Source organism: Nothobranchius furzeri, chromosome 2, assembly GCF_043380555.1.
Source record: "Nothobranchius furzeri strain GRZ-AD chromosome 2, NfurGRZ-RIMD1, whole genome shotgun sequence".
Taxonomy (NCBI): domain Eukaryota; kingdom Metazoa; phylum Chordata; class Actinopteri; order Cyprinodontiformes; family Nothobranchiidae; genus Nothobranchius; species Nothobranchius furzeri.
The window spans coordinates 13799536-13824285 of record NC_091742.1 but is presented as its reverse complement, the minus strand read 5'-3'; the positions used below and the strand labels follow the sequence as shown (position 1 = coordinate 13824285).

Genomic DNA, 24750 nt, shown 5'->3' with positions numbered 1-24750 from the left:
GTCTGCTGTGCTGCAGCAGATTTCTGTTTCAGATTAGTTTCATGGATTCTTTCACATGTTGGTTACCTGGTTGGTTTCAGGCTCTGTAAGTCACCTTCGCTTCAAAACCGTTCTAAATTCAGGTCTCCACGGTCATTTCTTAGATGAAGAAATAATCCAATTACATGATGAGAATATTAAACAGAAGTTGATGGTTTTCTCAGCCATCAGATGGTCCGGTCAGATCAAACACGAAGTGTTTAAAAAATCCTTTAAGTTTTTCCTGCATTGTGCTTTCTATCCACAAAACAGAAAACAACCAATATCTTAACATGACTTTGAATTTAGGCGAGAAAATGTGCATCTGTTAGATACTGAGAGAATAAAAACCTGCAGAAATCTTTACTCTAAACATCCATCACCCCATGTCTTCCAGAATAAAGCCACAGAGGGACAGCGGTAGCTCAGGAGCTCGTGTGGGTTGTCCAGTAATCGGGGGGTTGTAGGTTCGATGCCGGCTCCTGTCAGAGATCGCTGTAGAGTCCTTGGGCAAGACACTTAACCCAAGATGACGCTAAACAAATACAGGCCATTCACCATTAAGAAAGTGAATTGTATAAAATAAAAAGGATAAATGCAAAAATCACATTTTATGTAAATTATCAGTAAATTATCAAATTGTATGAGGAAGAAAGTTTTCCATTCATGGTTTTATTTTCTAAATAAAAATGGTCGTAATAGTTTACCTAGATGTTTATTACGAATCATGACTACACTCTTTCTCTTCATATCTGTCTAATTTTGTCATTTTCTTATTTCTTTTGCTCTAAAACAGACCAGAGGTTTCCATCTTGGTCCCCACCCCGGACGTTAAATGAAGGCAGACGCCTCCCTCCTGCCAGGAACATGAAGGGCTTATCGGGCAGCCGTTCCCAGCACCAGATTCCTTTACCTCATGGTTTGGACTACGACCCCCACGTCCATGATGTCCACGGCCACCACGGCTCCGAGTCCCGGCACCCGTCATACCTGCTCAGCCCCACAGAGAGCTGCCCTGTGGACTTGCACCACCGCTACTCGCCTCGCAGCTCCATCCACTCTGACTGCATGATGATGTCCCCCGTCATGATGCCTCCACCCGCTGCATCGGACCACATCTCCAGCAGCACCTTCCCCAGGATGCACTACAGCTCTCAGTATTATGACTCAGCCACAAGGGAAGACTGTGCTGCCATCACAGCGTCTGCCACCTCCCCAGCTGTTGCTGCTGCTGCTGCCGCAGCAGCTGCTTCTTCCCACCACGCCGGCACCAAGAGCAACCGCCTCCCAGCTAATCTGTTAGACCAGTTTGAGAAACAACTGCCACTTCACCGCGATGGCTTCCACACGCTACAGTACCAGCGCACCTCCACCACCACCGAGCAGCGCAGCGAGAGTCCAGGCCGCATCAGACACCTCGTCCATTCTGTCCAGAAGCTCTTCACCAAGTCCCACTCCTTGGAGGGGTCGTCCAAGATGAACGGCACAAAAGGTGATATTGGAGGAGGTGGAGGAGGAGCGGGGGGTTACTACCATCATGGCCACCACTCCAGCAAGCACGGCAGCAAGAGGAGCAAGAGTAAAGAACGGAAGCACCGCTCTGGCGGTTGGTGGAGCTCAGATGACAACTTGGATAGCGACAGCACCTACCGCACGCCCAGCGTGATGTCACGACACCACGGGGAACACGCCACTCACTGCTACCCAGACTCCATGCACAGCCACATGTCACTCAAGGCCTCTAAGAGCAACAATGATGTCAAATGTTCTGCTTGTGAGAGCATGGCCATGGCGCCGGAGGGCAGGTTCATGAAGAGGAGCTCGTGGTCAACGCTGACAGTCAGCCAGGCCAAGGAGGCTTACAGGAAGTCATCGCTGAACTTAGACAAACCCATGATGCACACCGACCTCAAAACATCACGAGCATGCCACTACCTTCAGGTGAGTGGGAGATTTTAATGCTAACACTAGAATATAAATATGAAAGGCTTTAACAGAAGTGAGTCATAGCATTTGCAGCTGTAAAGGGTGGATATGCAGAATCTATCGATCCGGAGTTTTCCCCCTTTCTGGAATTACGTAGGATTCTTTTAGGAATCCTTAAAAGTTATGGTCTCACCCTGTAATGTGATATAACTTTTATTTATTTTGCTAAGCCCGCCCCCATTCCACAGTACCATATTACACTGATGAGCAGTTTAAAAGTGTAAAATTGATTATGCACTCACAATAATTCACTTTTATATTCGGAGCTTAAATCAAAACTATGGAAAGATAAAAGACTTTTTGGGTCAGTTTAAGAAATCTTGGGTTGTGGCCGTGTCTGAGACACGGTTAGAGGAAGAGAAGGATTTTGATGTAGAAATGGAGGGATATTTATTCATTTAACCTTTATTTATCCAGATGACTTGATAGAAATTCTCATTCTCATTTACAACGACAATCTGGCCGAGAGGCAGCAGCAGCAGACACATACAGTAGTTAGACACTGATGGGCTTTGGGAATAACCATAGAGGGTAGGTTACTGGAACGTAAACCACACTGGTTGTTGGAAGCGATGAGTAATGAGCGAAGACACAACGGGGTTCTACTGTTATGTATATGAACTGATACCGATGAACCATCCTGCAGGAATGGAGTGATGGCCAGTTAACGAGTGACTACAGATCACATGATGAGTGGTGAAAGGGCCGCCAGTGACCAAATGGGTTGCCGAGTGATAAATGGGGGAGATAGGAGTTAAGTGCTCGCTTTGTAATCAGAAGGTTGCAGGTTCGAGCCCCGCTCAGTCTGTTGAAGTTGTGTCTTTGGACATGAAGAAGTCTTTTGGGAGCAGTCCTATAAATGATGCCACCGTAACCGAAGACTGGAAGGATTGTCATTTAGACCATATGGAGGCAGCTGATGTAGGCGGAGCTTAAACACATCAGATGGATGACAGGTGTTTCATTTAAACAGCAAACCTGTTGCTCCAGTGTGTCTGCTGTCAACCTGTGCATTAGTGTAACAGGTGAAAGTAGAAAGATGAGAATATGATGCAAAGGTTAATTTGTTTCAGTAATTCAAATTCAAAGGTGAAACTCATATAAGAGATAGACTCATTACATGTAAAGGGTTCCTGAGCCTTTAGATGGTCTCTCAGTCTGACATAAATGGACTTTTGCACCATATTCTCATTTTTCCAGGATTCACCTGCACTGGTGAATTCCTGAAGAATCCTGCGCTCAGCTTCCTCAGGTGATTTAGTGTCCCGGAGAGCGGGATTCCCTCTTCTTTAAAGACCTCCAGGAGCTTTTGTGTTATTGTCATGGTGGAGAAATGATGGTGAAGCGCTGAGCCAAACTGTGATGCAGGAAGAGGAAAATAAACATTATTCGGTTGTAGCTGCTGCAGAGAGCTGTTCACTTGCACAATAATAGAAATAATTGTGGTAAAAGTGAGCAGAGCAGAGCTTCTCCTCCCGCTGCACACAGTGCTGAGGCAGACCTGCCTACTCTGGGAATCACATTTTCTCTTTGTTGCAAATGTACTGTTTCGTGTTTGTAGGAGGAGCTTTTCATGTTTGACTAACAGAAAAGTGGATAGGCTGTCCAGGCACCTTTAGTCGTTTTTTAGGGTAAATGTTGGTCTGGAGATATATCTAATTTCATCCTAGAATAAAATGAATGAACTGTAAGAGAGAGCTACAGAGACTGGTCATTATTAAAGCATTAATTATACATGCAGCCCTTATATCAATATTTAATATTCTACAGTTCTTTTTCACTTGCTCTAGAGCCCAATTGAGTTAAATTAAAACTGAGGTAACTTCCTGCTCTGTAACTGACAAATTGCCAAGTGTGTGGAATTTCTTGTCTTGAATGCATCCATGTTCGTGCTCGGAAGGGACGAACGTGCAATTAAAGGCCCAAAACACTTAAAAAAGTGAAGCATGGAGTTCCACACAGACACACAAATGGCCGTTCTGTCTGTGCTATAAGGAGTCTTTTCAGAGCAGAGCACGCTGTAAAGTGAAGAGGCTGCGGGTGGCACAGTCTGCCCTGAGTGTGTCTGCAAAGAGAGCTTCACTCAGTAGAGCAAAGAGGAGGAAGTAGCAGTGTGGTAGCAGCCAGCCAGCGCAGCGCATCAGATCTGGTCTTTTGGATGTCACAGGTTCTTTAGGTGAATAATCACAGCTGATGAGGATCAATCTACCCCAGAGAGAGAGATTTTAACATAATCTCCCTTCAGCAAGCGTCAGATCTTCTAAACCCGTAAGTCCCTAAAAGACCCCCAATGTGACTACCTCACCCTCTCACCCTCGACTACTGTTGGTGGTCAGAGAGACCGGTGGCACCAGTGCTCAGCAGCTTCGCCTTTGTCAGTGTGCCCTGAGGTAGCTGTGGCTACATCGCAGTTCACCACCACCAGCGTGTGAATGTGTGTGAATGGATGAATGATACACTGTAGTGCAGGGCTATTCAACTCCGGGCCTCGAGGGCTGGTGTCCAGTACGTTTTAGTGGTTTCTCTGCTCCAACACACTAGATTCAGTGGTTTAATCACCTGTGCAGCAGCTCATCAGGCTCACCTGCTGATTGAACTCAGATGTGTTGAAGCAGGGTTTAAACCAAATCGTGGAAACCGGCCCTCAAGGATCAGGACTGAATAGCCCTGCTGTAGTGTAAAGTGCTTTGGAGTCCTCTGACTCTGAGAGGCGCTATTCAAGTGCGGGCCATTTATCGTTTTTCTTCTACATCACATGTGTTTTTTTTTTGCGCAAATACAGCAAAGAATTAACTTTGAGCTCCTTTTTTACATTTTAAATAAAACTATCTCACTTACCTGCATCTTTTGATGCACTTTCATGATGTTTAATGATCAGTTAACTGATTCAAGCATCCATAAATTCACCAGTGACTCACACATGCTGGTGTCTAAATAGGAACATAAAACCTTGTGGTTGTTTTTACTCTGACTAGCTTCATTGCAATGAGGCTGTGGAGCATCTAGCAGCCCAGAGGCCCAGCTGAACAGGTAGATAACATCAAATGAGCTTAGGCGGCAGTGCTAATGAGCTGCTGCAGTATCCATAAGTGATGACTGTCTTGTTAACCACAGCCCCAGATGAGCAATGGTCGACCATTAAGATGAAAATTATTCGTATTTTCATTGCTGCTCAGGTGGGAGCAAGAAAATGTACACTAAATAGATCACCTTTGGAGTTTGAGTGAAGCTTTCTCCTCATGCTGCAGGTGACACATGCAGCCTCCTCATTCACAACATTAACGGAGTGAGGGATAAAAGATTGAAAAGTGAAATGAAGTCATTCTGCTCCCAACAAGCAGAGGAGGACTTTAGTATGTATGAAAGGCCCAGGAAAGACCACGTTCACTTGTTGTCCCAACACATCTGCAGTGCTCTCTGGTATAAATGAATGCCTTATGAGTCAGTCTCTGTGGAAAAACTCAGGTGCTCCTGTTTCTGGAACTAGAAGGGGTTAGACAGGATTGGAGTCTTATTTCCTGATATTTGGACATCTCTCCTCTGATTGGCTAACAGCAACACGACTCTACAATTGACTCTGTTTGCTCTGCAACACTGATGTTTTATCTCCACAACTTAACGCAAGCCTGGAGGAGTTCAGCTGTGTGGTGGGGTTGTTAATGCTAACTGTTAGCTTCTACTAGCAGAGACGTTCTCTGCTGTTTCCTGGACGCTAAACCAACAACAGCCTTCCCCATCGTGAGTGAAGTTGGGTGAGTCCATGTATGTTGGGGTGACGGTGGCACAGGAGTTAAGTGCTCGCCCCATAATCGTGTAGCGATACATATAGATTTATATCAATATTTCAAAGGTGGCATAGATTTAGCTTGTTTATGATCGTATATTAATTAATAAGGGCACCACCCAGTTTTGTCAGTGTGAACTGGGACACTGGATTTAATATTTATATCTTCTCAATGTAATCAGTCTCAAAGTTAACACCGCAGTTTAATCTGAAAGCTGAATTCTTGTCAGAATGTGCCGGCTATTCTCGAGATCGCTAGGCAATGGTCAGGCATAATTTAAGTTTTGTGAATTTATTACAAACATCAGTTGTGACACTTGACAAAGAGAGTCAAACACAGTTTATTGTTTCATGCATGAGAATAAGTAACTGGATAAACACAAGGCTTTATGGCAGTGCTATGACATAACTAGTCTGTAATAAAAGTGGAAATTTGGTGACACAGGATTATAGTAAATATTAGGAATAACTTCTGTGAGGAGAACAAGTGAGCGTGCGTGTGTGTGTGTGTGTGTGTGTGTGTGTGTGTGTGTGTGTGTGTGTGTGTGTTTGTGTGAGTGTGGTCAGGGGGCTCATTATGGCAGAAGAAGAAAGGGAATCTTGAAAGCTAATGTGAATCTGGGATTGAGATAAAAACACGCCATAAAGAAATGGATTAATCTGAACTCACTAATCGGGCTTAGCACAAAAGTAAGCCAGATGAGATGTTTCACAGACCTGCTTTCCGTCGTCGGGAGGGTGGCCAGCGGCTCCAACCACCTTGGGTTCTTGGCTCATGGCCGTTTTGGATAAAATGTTACTGGCTCCCTGTTCGGTCAACGTCGGTCTTGAAAGGAGAGGATGTGGTAATCCTCGATAGTGGCTTGACTTTTCGGTTCCTTTACCTCTGCGTTTCGAAACGTGGAATTCAGAACGCGGGCCTAAATTATTCCAAAACAGAGCCGAATCATCAAATTGTGTTCCAAATTGCTTTTATTTTTAATGTCTTGACGAACACGCAGACTTCCGGTTTCACGTAGGAAGTCAAAACAAAACAAACGGAGTTGCTTCTAAGTTTTTACTGTACTTTTTGAGAGTGATGCTTTGCTAGGCCAAGATGGAAAAGCCAAGCAGAGATTTGCTTAAGGCGTCTTTGGTTCTTATTCTGCCACCACGATGTTCAGATGGGTGCTTATATAACCTTTTGGGCACGCCCACCTGTATCTTACTCAAAAACCACTGGAGGGCACTGTGGGTCTTCCAAATAAACTCTACCTTCTCCAACATGGAAAGTCCATGAACACAATTTAACACAGTTATTCATATAAAGGCTCAAAAAGTATTACTTTAGCATCAAAGTATTACTTTAAACGGGAAAGAATAAAATTCATGCCTTAAAACTGAACAGTTTTACCATTAGCATGAATTTTAACTGGAGAAGCAAAAATTGGCAGAGGTTTAACATAAAAGAAAAAACACAAAACAAGCAGTTAGGTTTGTAACTGATAAGATTTTAACTTAGAGCACCTTGGTTTCTATTTTATGTTTATGTTTATGTATTTAGCAGATGCTTTTGTCCAAAGCGACTTACAAGTGATAATCGGCATATTGCCCTTGAGGCTAACAGCAACAATAACAACAACAACTTGACATCAGTCATGGAGAGTAGGGAACAAGGAGTGGACAGTGGGGGGGGGGGGGGGGGGGGGGGCAGGGACGGTGCTAGTTAAGAAGATGCTCTCTGAAGAGCAGGGTCTTCAGGAGTTTCTTGAAAATTGAAAAGGAATTCAATTCAATTTTATTTATATAGCGCCAAATCACGACAAGAGTCGTCTCAAGGCACTTCACATAATAAATTCACATAGTAAATTCCAATTCAGGTCAGTTCATTAAGCCAATCAGAAATAATGTTTCCTATATAAGGAACCCAGCAAATTGCATCAAGTCACTGGCTAGTGTCAGTGACTTTACAGCAATCCTCATACTAAGCAAGCATAAAGCGACAGTGGAGAGGAAAACTCCCTTTTAACAGGAAGAAACCTCCAGAGGATCCTGGCTCAGTATAAGCAGCCATCCTCCACGACTCACTGGGGATCGAGAAGACAGAGCAGGCACACACACACACACACACACACACACACACACACACACACACACACACACACACACACGACAAAGTAATATGTCTATAGTTATATTGTGATGTCTTAGTAAATATTCTATTTGGTGAGAGATAAACTTTATTGTATTTATCCTAGTGGATCTATAATTAAATGGGTAAACTAGTAGTAGCACATCCAACGTCAAGGAAAGCAAAAAGTTATTATCAGGAGAGGGAGAATGTTTAAGTGGTTAGCAGCAGTGTGCTAGACGATGGCCCCCTCCATGAGGCCACCACAGCTCAGCAGAAAAGTTACCAGCTGAAATTGCAGAAAATAATACAGTTAAAGAGCAGATTGTAGAAGAAAGTAGTAGACCCACACAGCAGAACCCATAGATGAGTTTTTCATAATAAGTCCCATTTAAAAGCCAGTCAGTTATGGATTCTTGACAGTTTCTTGTCAAGTGGTTTACGAGATATTTTGCTAAAACTACGTTCAAATGTCCTTGTAAGCAGACACAAGCAAAAACATCTGCGTCGGTATGGAGATGTCCTTGGGAGTCAATCCCACTTTCTAAACATCACTCAAATGAGACGAGAACTCAAGCTTGTGATTGGTCAGGACTCCGCTTTCGTCAACAAAAACATAAAGAGAGCCAAAGACATCTAGTGACAGACACATCTGATGTTCAGCCCGTCGGTCAGCTGAAGTCATCAGATCTGGTGGAGTGATCTGAAAAAGTTCGAACCCACCTTTAAAAGGAAATGGAAACATGTGTAATGGAGAGAGTCTGCTCTGTGACGGGGTTAGAAAAGAGCTGTCAGCTATTGTGCTCTTTGTGGCAGTGGTTCAGCAGCGGCAGCAGAGAAGCAGCCGAGCCTTATAACAGGATGAAGTGAGTGACAGGCTGAGTGTCTGGGACAGTTCAGCTCCTGGAGCGGCTCTTTCAATAACCACAACAATCGTTTCTGCTGGGACGCTGACACAGCTGCACCACACGCACCTACGCTGTCTGATCAAGCCTGGCTGAAAATGCTCAGAGTAACACCAAATAGGCTTTTATTAGAAACATATTTAGAAAACACAGAGACTATCCATTTCATTTAAACGGTTCTTGTTGCATTGAAATCTAATTAAAACTTCAGGCATGAGAGGTTGTACTGTATGTTTAGCTTTAATTACCAGCATTGCTCCGTCATTAATGACATGTGCTGCAGCCTCAGGGGGATAACAGCCATGCAGCTTTGCTGTGCAAGCATAAAACAGCCAAACAGTGTCAAAAAAAAAAGATTAAAATAAATCCTTTAGGCATGTTCAGCAGCTCATTTCTTTTACAAGGTTGTTTCCACTCATACACAGTCATTATTGCACCTGAATGCAAGATGGCCAAAGTGGTCGTTTCCCATCAAACTTAAACACAGTGCTGAATTTATAATTCACCAAAAAGCCTTTCTTCTTGCCGCCTTTTGTCCCACTAACTGCTCTACTCAACATTTCACTCACAAGTTAAATTGGATTAACAAGCTGTGACCCAGCTGCATGCATCCAAGTATCACAGACTTCTACAGTCCTGTGCAAAAGTCCCGAGTCGTCCTTCAGTTTTTATGATGCACATTTTAGTGCCTGCAGGAATCATGAAGCAAACACAACTACTCTGCACTTTGCAAAATAACAAACTAATAAAACAAGCTGGTTAGGAGCTGAATTTGTGATGCCGTTGTTTATCTCTAAGATAGAAAATGTCGAAGACTCATCCTTGGCTCATTTTTTTGGTTCCCTGCAGCTGGTCAGTCCCAACAGGCTGGGCCTTTTGACAGCAGGAACACCTTCCACACTATTATTTTATACGTGACTCATTAATACGTGAAAGCAAACCGTCCTGTTTCATAGGAACTCTGAACAGTGTGTGTGTGTGTGTGTGTGTGTGTGTGTGTGTGTGTGTGTGTGTGTGTGTGTGTGTGTGTGTGTGTGTGTGTGTGTGTGTGTAGAGCTTCTACACCGTGCTAAAGAAGACAAATCATTTCTCCCCTAATGTGCTCACTGTGGATTTCATGGTGAAATAAAGACGTTTTTGCTCAAACTGAGAATAGAATAACAAAACTCACTGATGTTACAAAGCTGATCTATAAACCCGACAAACCAAAGCATCCAAATTGGAAAAGCACCTCGATGACAGACTTGTTTAAAGAGTTCACTAAGCAACTTGTCGCGTGAAGGACTGACACAATTGATTTATCTTCTCACATGCAGACTTTGTGATGCGTTAGGGTGCAGGAGTTACAGAAAATCAGGAAACATTTATACCAGCAAGTGCTCTCACTGGTTTTATTTGCTGGCATTAGATTATATTGTGGACCCACCACCCGCAGGAGAAACATGAAGGGTCGGGTGCAATGTGGAACGGGTGGTAGACCAAGGCGGGAACCTTGGCGGTCCGATCCCTGGACAAGAAAACTGATTTATCCCTGGACAAGAAAACTGATTTTTGGGACATGGAAATCACCTCGCTGGCGGGGAAGGAGCAGGAGCTTGTGGCAGAGGTTGAGCGGTACCGGCTAGATATAGTCGGACTCACCTTGACACATAGCATTGGCTCTGGAACCCAAGTCCTTGAGAGGGGTTGGACACTCTCCTTTGCTGGAGTTGCTCTGGGTGAGAGGCGGAGGGCTGGGGCTGGCTTTTTGTTAGCCCCAAGACTCTCTGCCTGTGTGTTGGAGTTTACCCCGGGGGACGAGAGGGTGGCTTCCCAGCGCCTTCGGGTCGGGGAATGGGTCCTGACTGTTGTTTGTGCTTATGGGCATAATATCGGTTCAGAGTACCTACCCTTTTTGGAGTCCCTGGGACGAGTGCTAGATAGTGCTTCATCAGGGGACTCCATTGTCCTGCTGGGGGACTTCAGTGCTCACGTGGGCCATGACAGCTTGACCTAGAGGGGTGTGACTGGGAGGAACAGCCCACCTGATCTGAACTCAAGTGGTGTTTTGTTATTGGACTTCTGTGCAAGCCGCAGTTTGGCAATAACAAACACCATGTTCGAACATAAGGATGCCCATCGGTACACTTGGTACCAGGGCAGCCTAGGTCGCAGGTTGATGATAGACTTTGTAGTCGTATCATCTGACCTGCAGCCGTATGTTTTGGACACCCAAGTGAAGAGAGGAGCGGAGCTGTCAACTGATCACCACCTGGAGGTGAGTTCGATCAGATGGCAGGGGAAGATGCCGCGTAGACCTGGCAGACCCAAACACATAGTGAGGGTCTGCTGGGAACGCCTGGCAGAAGAACCTGTTAAGACGGTCTTCAACTCCCACCTCTGGCAGAGCTTTGACCGCATCCCGAGAGCAGTGGGAGACATTGACTCCGAGTGGACCTTGTTCCACTCTGCGATTGTTGAGGCGGCTGTTGATAGCTGTGGTCGCAAGGTGGCCGTTGCCAGTCGTGGTGGCAACCCCCGTACCCGCTGGTGGACACCAGAGGTTCGGGGAGCCGTCAGGCTGAAGAAGGAGGCCTACAGGGCGTGGCTGGTCTGTGGGTCTCCGGAGGCAGCAGACAGGTACCGGATAGCCAAGCGGGGTGCAGCAGTGGCAGTTGCAGAGGCAAAATCTCGGGCGTGGGAGGAGTTTGGTGTGGCCATGGAGAAAGACTATCGATCGGCTCCAAAGAGGTTCTGGCAAACTGTCCGGCGCCTTAGGAGAGGCAGGCAGCAACTCGCTTACACTGTTTACAGTGGGGATGGGGAGCTGCTGACGTCAACTGGGGCTATAGTCGGACGGTGGAAGGAATACTTTGAGGAGCTCCTCGATCCCACCTAAGCACATTCCGAGGAGGAACCAGAGCCGGGAGACCTGGGGATGGACTGTCCAATCTCGGGGGCAGAAGTTGCTGAGGTAGTCAAACAACTACACGGCGGCGGAGCCCCAGGGGCGGATGAGGTTCGTCTTGGGTATCTCAAGGCTATGGGTGTTGTAGGGCTGTCACGGTTGACACGTCTCTGCAACATTTCATGGTCATCGGGGGCAGTTCCTGTGGAGTGGCAGACCGGGGTGGTGGTCTCCATCTTTAAGAAGGGTGACATGAAGGTGTGTTCCAACTATAGGGCGATCACACTCCTCAGCCTCCCTGGAAAGTTCTACTCCAAGGTACTGGAGAGGAGGGTCCGATCGATAGTTGAATCTCAGATTGAGGAGGAGCAATATGGTTTTCGTCCTGGCCGTGGAACTGTGGACCATCTCTATACCCTTGCAAGGGTGATGGAGGGGGCATGGGAGTTTGCCCAACAAATCCACATGTGTTTTGTGGATTTGGAGAAGGCTTATGACCGTGTCCCCAGGGGCACCCTGTGGGGGACGCTCCAGGAGTATGGGGTGGGTGGCTTTCTGTTAAGGGCCATTCAGTCCTTTTACCAGAGGAGCGTAAGTTTGGTCCGCATAGCCGGTAGTAAGTCGGACCTGTTCCCGGTGAGGGTTGGACTCCACCAGGGCTGCCCTTTGTCACCGGTTCTGTTCATTACCTTTATGGACAGAATTTCTAGGCGCAGCCGTGGTGTGGAGTGTGTCAAGTTTGGTGGCAGGAGAATCTCATCTCTGCTTTTTGCAGATGATGTGGTCCTCCTAGCTTCATCTAGCTCTGACCTTCAGCTCTTGCTGGTAGGTTCGCGGCCGAGTGTGAAGCGGCTGGGATGAGGATCAGCACCTCCAAATCCGAGACCATGGTTCTCGACTGGAAAAGGGTGGCTTGTCAACTCCGGGTCGGGGGAGAGGTCCTACCTCAAGTGGAGGAGTATAAGTATCTCGGGGTCTTGTTCACGAGTGAGGGTAGGAGGGATCGGGATATCAACAGGTGGATTGGTTCAGCATCTGCAGTGATGCGGACGCTGAGCTGATCTGTCTTGGTGAAGAGAGAGCTGAGTCAGAAAGCCAAGCTCTCGATTTACCGGTCGATCTATGTCCCAATCCTCACCTATGGTCATGAGCTTTGGGTAATGACCGAAAGAACGAGATCGCGGATACAAGCGGCCGAAATGAGTTTCCTCCGTAGGGTGGCCGGGCTCAGCCTTAGAGATAGGGTGAGGAGCTCGGACATTCGGGAGGGACTCGGAGTAGAACTGCTGCTCCTCCGGATCGAAAGGAGCCAGTTGAGGTGGTTTGGGCATCTGGTCAGGATGCCTCCTGGATGCCTCACCGGGGAGGTGTTTCGGGCATGTCCTGATGGCAAGAGGCCCCCGGGTCGACCCAGGACACGTTGGAGAGGTTACATCTCCAATCTGGTCCGGGAACGCCTTGGGGTCCTGCCGGAGGAGCTGGTGGAGAAGGCCGGGGAGAGGACGGTCTGGAGCTCCCTAGTTGGGATGCTGCCCCCCGCGACCTGGACCCGGATAAGCGGAAGAAGACGACAACGACGAAAATTAGTTTAGTTTAGTTTAGATTAGATTAGATTAGTTAAAATCACATTAGATTAGATTAGATTAGATTAGATTAGATTAGATTAGATTAGATTAGTTTAGATTATTATTATTGAATTTCCCTCTGGGATTAATAAAGTATTTTTGAATAGAATTTGAATTGAATTTAATTGAATTAGATTAGATTAGATTAGTTTACATGTAGCATTTAAAATTGGTGTTCCAAATGCTGTAACAAGCAAAATATTTGCTAAGTGCTGATAAAACGGTGCAAGTATTTAACAAGGATGCATTTTTCTACTGCAGTTAAAATGAGCATAAAAATACAAATATAAGTTTATGATTGTTGGGTAATTTTATCAATCCAGGATTACCTTAAGGAAAGTTTAATGACACGAACAAATAGGTCTGACAGAGCACCTTTTAAATATGTGTTATGTTCACTGGTTCAGACACGTACAGGATGTGAACGGATGAATTTCTATCAATGTAAAATTATGGTCTTAAGCTCCGTACTGAATAAAAGTTTAAGAACCAAAACAACTTTTAGCAATTAAACTACAAGCTGCGCAAAAAAATACCCCCAAACTGGTTGTTTTTGTCATTTCCTCTAGAATTTGAAAAGTAAAGCTGTTTCCAGGAAACTGCTTTGTTCATCTGTCATCAGCACAGATGTTCCTTTCTGGTGTCAGCACACTCAAAATAATGATACAGCCTTTTCTTGTGTTTCAGCGCTGACTGGTGCACATCAGTCACAATAAATCAAGACGCGCTAAACCAGGTTTTCTCAACCCTGGTCCTCAGGAACCCTCCATGTCACCTGATTTACATATCTGGCCTCCTCAGGAGGACGTCAAGTGCTGCAGATGCCTGCTAATAGGCGTGTTTCCATTGTCAGAACTTCAGGGTGAATTCTGCAAGGGGGAACTGAGCAGGAAATAGGATGTCTCCGTCCTCTCAGCTGCTGTGCCTCCGTACACATTCAGCTCTTTTGGGACTTGGTCAGCACATCGTAACTGCTTCAGCAGTGAGTGATGTCACTGATCAGCACCAAAAGGCGTCCACATTAACACTATTAAAGGTTTTATTCTATCAAACAACAGTTATATTTAATCCATTTGGAGCACGAGAGCAGCTGCGTTCAAGGACCAGAAGAAGCCTTTGTTTTCGACGGCGCTCTGTGAGACAATAAATGAATTACGCCGTTGTGGGGATGGCCACCCCTAGAAAATTGCTGCTTAGGCTGTTTAAACATTAAGATATTACCACACAACATAAATACTCCCGAAATAAATAGTTAAATGTTATTATTTGAAGTTTTGGAAAGTCACATGCCAATAAAAAGTGAATATGTTTGTGAATGGCTTAACAGTAAAACAAGTAACCATCGCTATAACCAGTGTCATTGTTTGTTTTATAAGGACACTCAATGCAAAATTTGATATAAGCTTTAAATTAGCCAAAAGATATCATGCATGCGCAATTATACTCTGAGCAGCATCAACTTAAAGAGCAAGTCACCCCCTACCAGAGTTACTCCACTCCCACTTCCTGTTTGAAAAATGAAACAAATGCTGTTGCCTAGCAGACCGAGAGGGCAGAGCCGCTAACAAATACACACACACAAAGGCTCACAACGACATTGTGACATCATATGGTACCAGCTACCATTCTAGGGTACCTCTTAGCCAATAGTGATGGCAGATTTAAATTCAAATGCAGTGCAGAGTTTTTACCTGACAACGGCATAACACTGACACTTTTAGGCAGAAAATTTAAATTTTAACTAAAATGCACTAAAGTGCAAAACTATTAACTACACGTGTCTGCAGCACGATTAGACACGTATTTATATAGTTTATCAGAAAAAATAAGTTGATTTGGGGGAGACTTGCTCTTTAAGAAACCAGGGAGTATTTATGCAGGAAACAGTAAACGTTATACTTCTGACTTCACTTTTGTACGATGAAAGTAGAAGGAGATGATACTAGTTTTCATGTGAGTAGGTGGATCAAACAGAAAGTATTATGGTGCAGGAACTCTAACATCTTAAAGCTTAGACTTTTGGTCTTTAAGGTTGAGCTCTTCGATTGTTGCATAGGAAAACTCAGACCCAAAGGTCAGTGCAGTTTAGCATAAAAAGCATGAATTGTTGTTTGCTTGTCTTGCTACTGCCTAGACTCATTTGCCTTAATGGGCTTCATTATACTTGCAAATATGTCTCCACGAACAATTATCTGAGTGGAACGTTGTTTCTTTCAGGTGCCCCAGGACGAGTGGAGCGGATACCCCGGAGATAAGGATGAGGAGATCCCATGTCGCCGCATGCGGAGCAGCAGCTACGTCAAAGCTATGGGGGAGTTGGAGGATGAAAGCGGGGATTCCGACACCAGCCCGAAAATCTCTCCTCAGAAGGCCATTCGACCAGATGCTCTTGTCCTCAAATCAGCCATGCAGAGACCCCATCTAGACTCCCAAAGGTACGCCTGGCTGCCAACATCAGTGAGTTTGTGTTTCGGGTAATTCAGGCAAATCTTAGCAAATGATCGTGACAGAGGTGCTGATGAATGGGGTTTAGTGTCGATAACAACATGTGTAGCTGAGTTTCACACATTTATTCACTGCACACGCTCGTGCAATCAAAGCTCTTGAGCCTCACACACGGTGCGTCAATTCAAGAAAAATCCTAGAAAAGCTACCAAGAGTAGTCACTATCTTACCTGCAACAGACGCAGTCAGATCAACCTGTTTAGAGAATGTGGGAGAAAGTCTGATGAAAACAGCTAACCTGAGGACGGCCCCTGCAGGGATGATTTTCTGTGATCTAAAACAAGTCAACCCAAAGCTAAGTCCTAAACTTTTGCTGTTAATTGATCACTTTTGTATAAAATCTCTAAAGTCTGTTCAGTTACATGAAAAACTGGAGTTTTCTGACACATCTGAGATTCCTCGCATCAACAAATGTTGCTAATTAGATTGTCGAGCATCGACGATCTGATGCAGGTTGTTAGAAGTTGAATTTAGATGGAGAACATTTGCCTTTTGATCGGTCGTCTTAGGCCTAGTCCACACGTAGCCGGGGTTTTTTAAAAACGAATATCCGCCCCTCCAAAAACTTGCATCCACACCACCGCGTTTTAAAAAAAACTCTGTCCACACGTACCCGGATAAATGCGTTGTTAAGGACATGCCAGACCTGTAGGCGGCAGTACTTCCCCCATTCTTAACCTCGTCCTTCATCTGTGGTCTTCCGCATGGAGCAGTAATTCCGCTTGCAAAAACAAAAAAGCAAAAAGCGCTTGGACAATTGATGGATCGGGTAGTGACAGAGCGCAGCTCTGAGGGCTTCCATGATGCCGGCTAGTGTAAACACAGGTCGCACACTTGATGTCATCATTTTTTGTCACGGAAAGTGACGTTGCGGACCTTAAAACTCTGGTTTTGTCTGTCCACACGCAGACACCCAAAACGTAGAAAACGCAGATCTTCACTTTGGCCGGACTTTTTAAAAAGATCCGTTTTCGTGTGAAAAAACTCCGTTTTCATGTGGATGACAGGCCAAAACGTAGAAAAATATCTACGTTTTGGCAGATCCCCGGCTACGTGTGGACAGGGCCTTAGTAGACGTTTTCTTGGCTAATCCACGAACACTTCTCCCTGATTCTCCAAACTGAGATTGCTGACTGTTGTCTACGACAGGTAAGATGCTGATAACTCTTAGCAACTTCACAGAAATACACTTAAATAACCTTACTTATTGCTTTTTAGAGAATGCCCCTAAATTGAATGAACTTATTTTTACCATGTTGTATTAAAAAAACAAGCTCTCTGAATCCCAAAGGGGCATCGAGCACCAATACCTCTGCCTCTAAGTGCACGGTGCTGTTTTTATTGCCATCATCTCAGTGGGGTTCTGATCACTTCAGCTTTTGTGTACATACAAGAAAAAAAGCAAGTGTTTCTCACATGCTGGTAAATAATGTAACATTCTGCTGTTTTTGTGGGTCCAAAATCTCAGTTTTTCACTCACAAGAAGCATCCAGACACCAAGTTGTGCTCTGCAGGTTTGGGATGGAATTCCTAAGGTTGTTTCATGGATGTTTAAAGGAGCAGTGTGTAGGAATTCTACAGTGAAATAATCACAAAACAGTCTAACGTCTCAATCACGTTGGAAGGAAGGTTGCATTGAAACAGATTTTATTCTGAACCAGCTGGGGAGTTGTCAGCCTTCAAAAACAAAAGAGGGACGCTGTTAACCTGGGCGGACACTGTGCGACTTTTTCACTCGTAGCACTCAGCTTCAGCTCAAACTGTACGACTTCCTCACAGGGCAGATCTCACGAGTCATGTGCCCAGTTCTCAGTTGCGACTTGACTGCTCACACTGTACGTCTGGTAGCAACACGTCGGACCTAAAAAATATGCTAAAAATAGCAGTTTTTACACAACACGTAAGACTGTTTTGTCTTGTTTTACCTGTTGTCCTTCGGGAGTGCTGCAGGAGGACACACAGGGATTTATGGGGGTTGGATGAGGAAAACGAAATAAAGAAAGTAAATCTGTGTTTTGTGATCAGTTTAATTTGACATGAACACAACAAACGCTTTCTTGACTATCCTTATCATTGTGTGTAAAAAAAAACGTGTAGAAATAAAAGCGAACAAAGTGTGTTATTAGGGAAATGGCGAGCAGTGTTTATGCATGATTACGCATGCGCCGTGAGCGGTTCTGGTACTTTTTGGGTCGCAGCCGCTCGCTGCGCCGCTTCAACAGTGCGATACCCTAACGAGGAATGAGCAAAATATCAAATGATAATGATAAATGACCCGCACTTTTATAGCGCCTCTCAGAGTAAGGACTCCAAAGCGCTTTACACTACAGTGTATCATTCATCCATTCACACACTCATTCATACACTGGTGGGGATGAGCTACGATGTAGCCACAGCTGCCCTGGGGCGCGCTGACAGAGGTGAGGCTGCCGAGCACAGGTGCCACCGGACCCTCGGACCACCACCAGCAGGCAAGGTGGGTTAAGTGTCTTGCCCAAGGACACAACAGCAGAATTCTCTGTCCGGATCCGGGATCGAACCTGCAACCTTCCGATTACTGGACAACCCGCTCAACCTGTTGAGCTACTGCTGCCTCAAACACTCCAGAAGTCCGTGTGAGCTCACGATTGCTGATCGGTAGCTGGTCACGTGGTGTTAATCGCTTCTCGTAACCCCCTGTACTCTACACGACGCTCAGCGCAAGACTCGCCCCGATCTTGTGGATTCTCGCACGAGTGGAAAATCGGCGCAAAAAAGTGAAAAAGTCGCACAGTGTCCACCCGGCTTTACTGTTTACAATCTGTTAGTCCGTAAAGTTACAGAGTCTGCACCAAGCTAGCAGGCATTTGTAATTCCACACCGGCTGGCAAAAAGCTCCAGAGTTGTTTAACCCTCTGGAGGCAGGTGTTGCAGATTTGCAACGTTAAAACCTACCTACCCGGTTACTCCACAGACGCATTTCATGAGCATTTTTCAACTCAGAAGTACCCCTGAAGGACTTAGTTGTTCATCCTTTTATCAAAACTTATTTTGAACCTGAGAGGGTTAAAGCAGTGTTTCCCAACCCTGGTCCTCAGGGCACACTATCCTGCATGTTTTCAGTGTTGCACTTTTAAACACCAGTGTTTACCTGCTGCCACACTCCTGACATAAATGAATGAGTGATTGACAAGCATCTGCAGCAATTGCATTCCTCCTGAGGAGGTATTGTAAATAAGTTGTGCTGAAGCAGAGACGTGGAAAACATGCAGGCCAGTGTCCCCTGAGGACCAGGGTTGGCTAACACTGGTTTAAAGAACCAAAGCCAGTAAACAGGAGCGACCCAGAAACTATTTATTGTACCAGTAAGAAGCCACGACATCTTTTTGTTTTATTCCAATAATGGGTAATGCAGGCTAGAGGCTAATGGTGAGCTAACAATGCTAATGGTGAACTAGAAGCAAATTCCCAAGCTCATTTTTCAATGACCAACAACTGGATATTACAGTGAAATGTATGTGTGAAGTGAATAATGAGTCAATGGTGGCGTTTTATTTCCGTTAATGAGTCATTCAGAACTATAACAGCAAGCTTCTGGTGCTGATCCATAACTGGTGACAGCCATGAGCTTTGTGTTTAAAAAATTGACTGCAGAAACCAAATTTGACCACAGGATGTCATTCTTACATATTGCACCTTTAAAGCTGGTAAAATCCTTGTGCGTTTAGTTGTGGAATGTTCTCGTGTTCTGTTTGTGACTTTTGAACTGTGAAACCATGTCTGTCTCCCTCCCCGTGTTCAGCCAGGGTTACCACTTGCCAACCCGAGATTTGCGGCCCCACCCGAGTGTCACGCTGGATCCTGCCACTACCTTCCACCCCCCTCCTTTTCGCTCTCGCAACCAGAGCTACATGCGCGCCGTCAGCACCCTCAGTCAGGCTAGCTGCGTCAGCCAGGTGAGTCTCAAATCTCCATCACACAAAGGCAAGACAGAAGAGAAACTCATCTTATCCAGTTTGTAAAAGTACTTCTATAGATTTTAAGTCCTCTCCATCTGACACGCAGGCTAAGGAGACAAAGAAAACATACAGAGACTTGACACAAAAGAATTAGGATTGTAATATAAAATTACATTTTTTGGTTGAAGCTAGTGTTTTCAAGTCTTTAAGTCAAATCTGACATTTCACAGCCGCATCATGATGCTTTTAATTATAGTTCTAAGACAGCAAGCATGCATCAAGCATTTTTCTACACACTTTAAAGGGGCATTAAGGAAGTTTGACAGCCAAAACATGTATAAAAAATATTACATTTCTTCTTCATACATTCTCCTGCAATGCCCTGGTCCTGTAGAATGAGCCCTGGCATTTTTACTGTGATTGCCTATTTTTCTGTAAAATCACAGAAAAAGAGAGCTGCTCGGGTCGAGCAGGCTGCTTCATGTGCGTTCACGCTCAAGCATAGCCCTCCGAACCGTTCTTTGAACGTTGTTTCAGCAGTCATCAAGGATATAAATGTTACAGATACAGAAGACACCACTGGCGCTTTAGCTCGCTCAGTAAGACTTTGGGTTTTCGTGCAGAAGACCCGAGTTTGATTCTGGATGTGAACTTTGTTATTTCTTTTTTACATTAATGATATATTTTTTTTTACAGTAAGATGCCGAAATTTTTATTTGAGACTCCTGAACGGCATTGAATTCACAGATAAAAAAGATGTGGGTTCAACTTTCGTTTTGGAAAATTTTTCAAGCAAGGGAATGGAATGATCTGAGCATGCAGGAAGACTGACCCATCTTAAACCTTTATCGACTGTGCTGAAGAGAAAGGTACAGAACCAAATTATTTAATTCATTAGCTGCGCGTTCTCCTGTCCTCTGTCCTCCGGGCCCCACACACACACACACACACACACACACACACACACACACACACACACACACAAGGGACTGTCTCAGCTGTTATTTTCGTTAAGGGGTGTGCACGTACAGCATGCGCGCCTCATGCACGAGCCTCCTATTGAAGCTGCCATTACGCTTTTGGCCTGAGGGGGCAATCACGAGCATAAAATTCAAAACTCTGTAAAGTCCCTTTAAGGAGAATGCAGCAACGTCCAAAGATCTCACATGATTTACTTTCAAGAAACCAGACTTTAGTGGTATTTTAGATTTGTCTTAAATAACTGTTCTCCGACATTTCTGAAGGTTTTCGTTGTTTAGACTTTTATTGAGACGTTGGATGCTTTTTGCTCATTTTCAGTCCTCAACGTTTTCATGTTAATATTTGTTTGTTGAACTTCTCAACTATGACTTTGTGAATCTTGCAGACATGAAAACATCCAAGGCTCAGAGATGAGCCAGCGTTTTCTTGACACGTAATTGAAAAGTTCACAAAGAAGCAGAATTTAATTAGATCTGATGGCATTTTCTTGTTCTTTTGTTGCACAGTTTAGTAAAACGTAGTTTATTTTTTTTACCTGACAAATTTCAGCTAGCATCTCTAGCCATCATCAGAGCTCGCCGGTGATGGTGGCGTCACTTCCATTTATCCGCAGGCAGCAGCGCACAGTGTCACCCTCTACTGCCCGCCCGCGTCCTCCATGCTAATTTCAGTGTTGGGAAAGTTCGTTTTCAAACATTTAATAGTTCAAAGTTCAGTTCATACATTTTAAAATGAACTAGTCATTTCTTAGCTGATAATTAAAAAAAACTTTTGAACTAATTTCACTGTTCCAAAAACAAACTAGCTCATAGTTCTTTTTCTCTCACACACACACACACACACACACACACACACACATATATATATATATATATATATATTGTGACTATAGTCAACAAATAATTTGTAAGCTTTTACTTACTTTTTGGATTCTTCAATAAATTCGTAAATATGGAAATATTTACCGATTTATTAATTAATTGGGATATCTGGGATATCTGCGGGGCACCATCCCTTCTAACAGGGGACAAATTGAATCCAAAACTATTATCTGTCTCGTCTAAACGTTCCGTGAATCCTAACGAGCTGCAGTTGAATAATTCATATCACAAAAACAAACTCAGTGTGAGACAAAAATCTTAATTGGCTATACATTTATTAACTAATATCATCACTTCAGCTCCTTCTGAAGCGTTAATCAATCAATATCAACTAACTGATTTTATCAAATGAATAACAAGTCATTAAATAATGAAATAATAATGTGAAACACTCTGACCCAATAAGTGTGTGTTTTAGCTTGAGTCCCCTCAAACACTAAAAACAAGTATGTGTGTGTCCCCCTAAACAGGGAAAACCAGAATGTGTGTGTGTGTGTGTGTGTGTGTGTGTGTGTGTGTGTGTGTGTGTGTGTGTGTGTGTGTGTTTTCTTCTATTGGCTGCGGATAAAAGGAAGTGACCACCAACACCGGCCAATCTCTGATGATGGCTAGAGATACTAGCTGAAACATGTTGGGTAAAAAAACTAGTTTTTACTGAACTTTGCAAAAAAAAGAACAAGAAAATGGAAAACAAAGACAAACACGGAATCAATGAATGAAGGAGTGATCTGATGGTATTTGGTACCAGCAGCCTGTCACAAGGACACCATTAGTTGGTATTCTGTTTTTTCATGAACCCCTAAATAATCTCAGAATATAATCTAGAAATTGATCGTCAGAGATCTATTGGCTGAAATCTTCTTCTCTGGTAGGGGTGCCAACACACAGCTCTTCATCTGCTGTAGACATTTTTAGGGCCGATCTACGTCATTCCAATTTTTTTAATTTTCCTTTAACAAAAGACTTTCAGGAATCTTTTGGGGAATTAGAAGATTACAAAGAATGAACAAATAAGTAGGGATGTCCCATTCCGATATCGGAAGTAATTCGATACGGCCCAAAAACAGTGTATCGGACTATATCAAACAGCATCCAAAATCTCTGATATAAGCAGTCCGTTAAGGTTCACATTTTTGCAACTAATTGGTAAAAAAAAAAAGAAGTAAGTTTTTCATACTTGGCTCTTGTTTTTCGACTGAGTAATATCACTTGATCAAGCCTTTCATGCATTCCACACTACAAAATAGGACAAAGTATGTATGATTTGTGCTGGTTTTGTATTGGATTCATATCGGTATTGGTCAATACTGAAGGCCGCAATATCGGTATCGAATCGGAAGTGAAAAAGTTGCATCGGGACATCCCTACAAATTAGTATCATCATCAGTAATCTATAACTCAGCCTGTTTGTAATGACATGCAGTCTAAACCGTTAACCAACGTCTCCCAAAACCACAGTTTTTTTTTTTTTCATCAAAGTGAAGACTTGATGTTGACGGTCTCATGTCTAACCTTGCATCACGCGTTAACCTTTTCAGGTATGTCCCTCTTTAACACCAGTTCATGCAGTTGGATCATTCTGATTTCGGACCTCGTCAGTGGCGTGAGACGCCGTTGCTGCGCTATGAAGATCTATGACAGAACCAGCAGCAAAGGGAGGAGGAGTAACAGGAGGAGAGATTTGGGTCTAAAGTGGGGTTGGGCAATCAGCCAGCTTTACTCCTGTGGGTTTTAATTTACCATTTAATATTTTCTTACCCATGAAATCCTAAATGACAGAAATTTGGCCCATTTTGTTCAATGGTTTTGTTATTTACGCACAGTAAAATAAAAAGGAGAGATGATGTTTATAGAAATGATTCTATTTTTAGATAATATGTAGTTTAAAAAACCTCAAATATCTTATTTGAATATAAAACAACGAGTTGGATCTGCGAATAGTTTGATTTGTAGTTTTATTAGAGGAACTGATCGTGTATTTTTGTGTAAAACATATATTTTCTGATGTTTGTGGTAAATTTGATGCCTTTTAAAATCTTCTGTATCTTTTTCTGATTTCTTTATTGTTTTCATCCACATTTTGTTCATTTTGATCCGACATTCCACCAGTTTAAGGTCGGATTTTACGCTGGCGTTTCCTTATGCTAACCCTCCTCCATATTTGCTGTACAAAGGGGAAGAATCAAAGTGAGAAAGAGAAAGGAAGAGGAAAAATTAAGGACTGCTATTCCTGTTTTTGTCTCTCAGGTGAGTGAGACTGAGATCAATGGCCAGTTTGAGTCAGTTTGCGAGTCCGTTTTTAGTGAAGTAGAATCCCAGGCCATGGAGGCTTTGGACCTGCCTGGTTCGTTCCGCACTCGAAGCCACAGTTACCTCCGTGCTATTCAGGCTGGTTATTCCCAAGATGACGACTGCTTGCCTTCAATGACATCCTCCACTGTCACTTCAACTCTCAGATCCACAACAGGTAAAACAAACCCCCTGAAACGAGAGAGGGCTTAGTCTACATAACCTCATGCATCATATACATGCGCACAACCTGACATACCTACATATGTACAGTGGGGAACCCTTAAGATTCAGAGATGCCAGGTTGAATGATTCCCGTTGTTTCGTTAAAATCAGGTTTTTTTATTTCATTTTATTATTATAATTTGAACTTTCATTAGCTTAGATGGATATCTTTGCTCGTTACCTTGCATGTTTCTGGCTTTAGTTAAATTTCTGGTTATTTTTCAACTTTAAACTGAGAAACAGGTTGGGAGTTTAGATTTAACAGATTTACCACAGCTCAGCTACAATACATGGCATGCACACCAGGAACAGTTTGGACCCTAAGCATGTTGAACTGTGTTTTATTTCATGTTTTGCAAACTCCGTCACTTACTTAGGGAGGGGTGACGTCCGCTATGAGACAGGAGTATGGGATGCTGCACCCATGCACTGGTACACAAATGCTAAACGGCTTTCTAATTAACCATAAAAACACACAAATAAATGAAAAAAAATTGTAGAAATGAATTTAAGGTAAGTCAAGGAAATAAATAGAAATGTATACAGACGCTGGTTGCACAAAGGAACAGATTTTTTTATTGTGCTACCTTAACTAATTAACAGCATTGCTGTATTG

General features: G+C 43.8%; 1 protein-coding gene across 5 annotated transcripts in view; it reads left to right on the top strand.

Annotated features, from left to right (window-relative positions):
• The window catches only part of LOC107377833 (disks large-associated protein 2), a 128442-nt gene that overhangs the window by 73485 nt on the left and 30207 nt on the right, over nt 1–24750 (top strand). For 4 of the 5 annotated variants that reach the window (XM_054748147.2, XM_054748148.2, XM_015947728.3 and 1 more), the window contains 4 exons: nt 815–1959; nt 15533–15750; nt 19602–19755; nt 23868–24087. In XM_054748147.2, coding sequence (XP_054604122.2) covers nt 815–1959; nt 15533–15750; nt 19602–19755; nt 23868–24087 — 1737 coding nt within the window. Of the gene's footprint in view, nt 1–814; nt 1960–15532; nt 15751–19601; nt 19756–23794; nt 24088–24750 lie in introns of all 5 variants that reach the window. The other variant, XM_070544209.1, reaches the window with a different exon arrangement.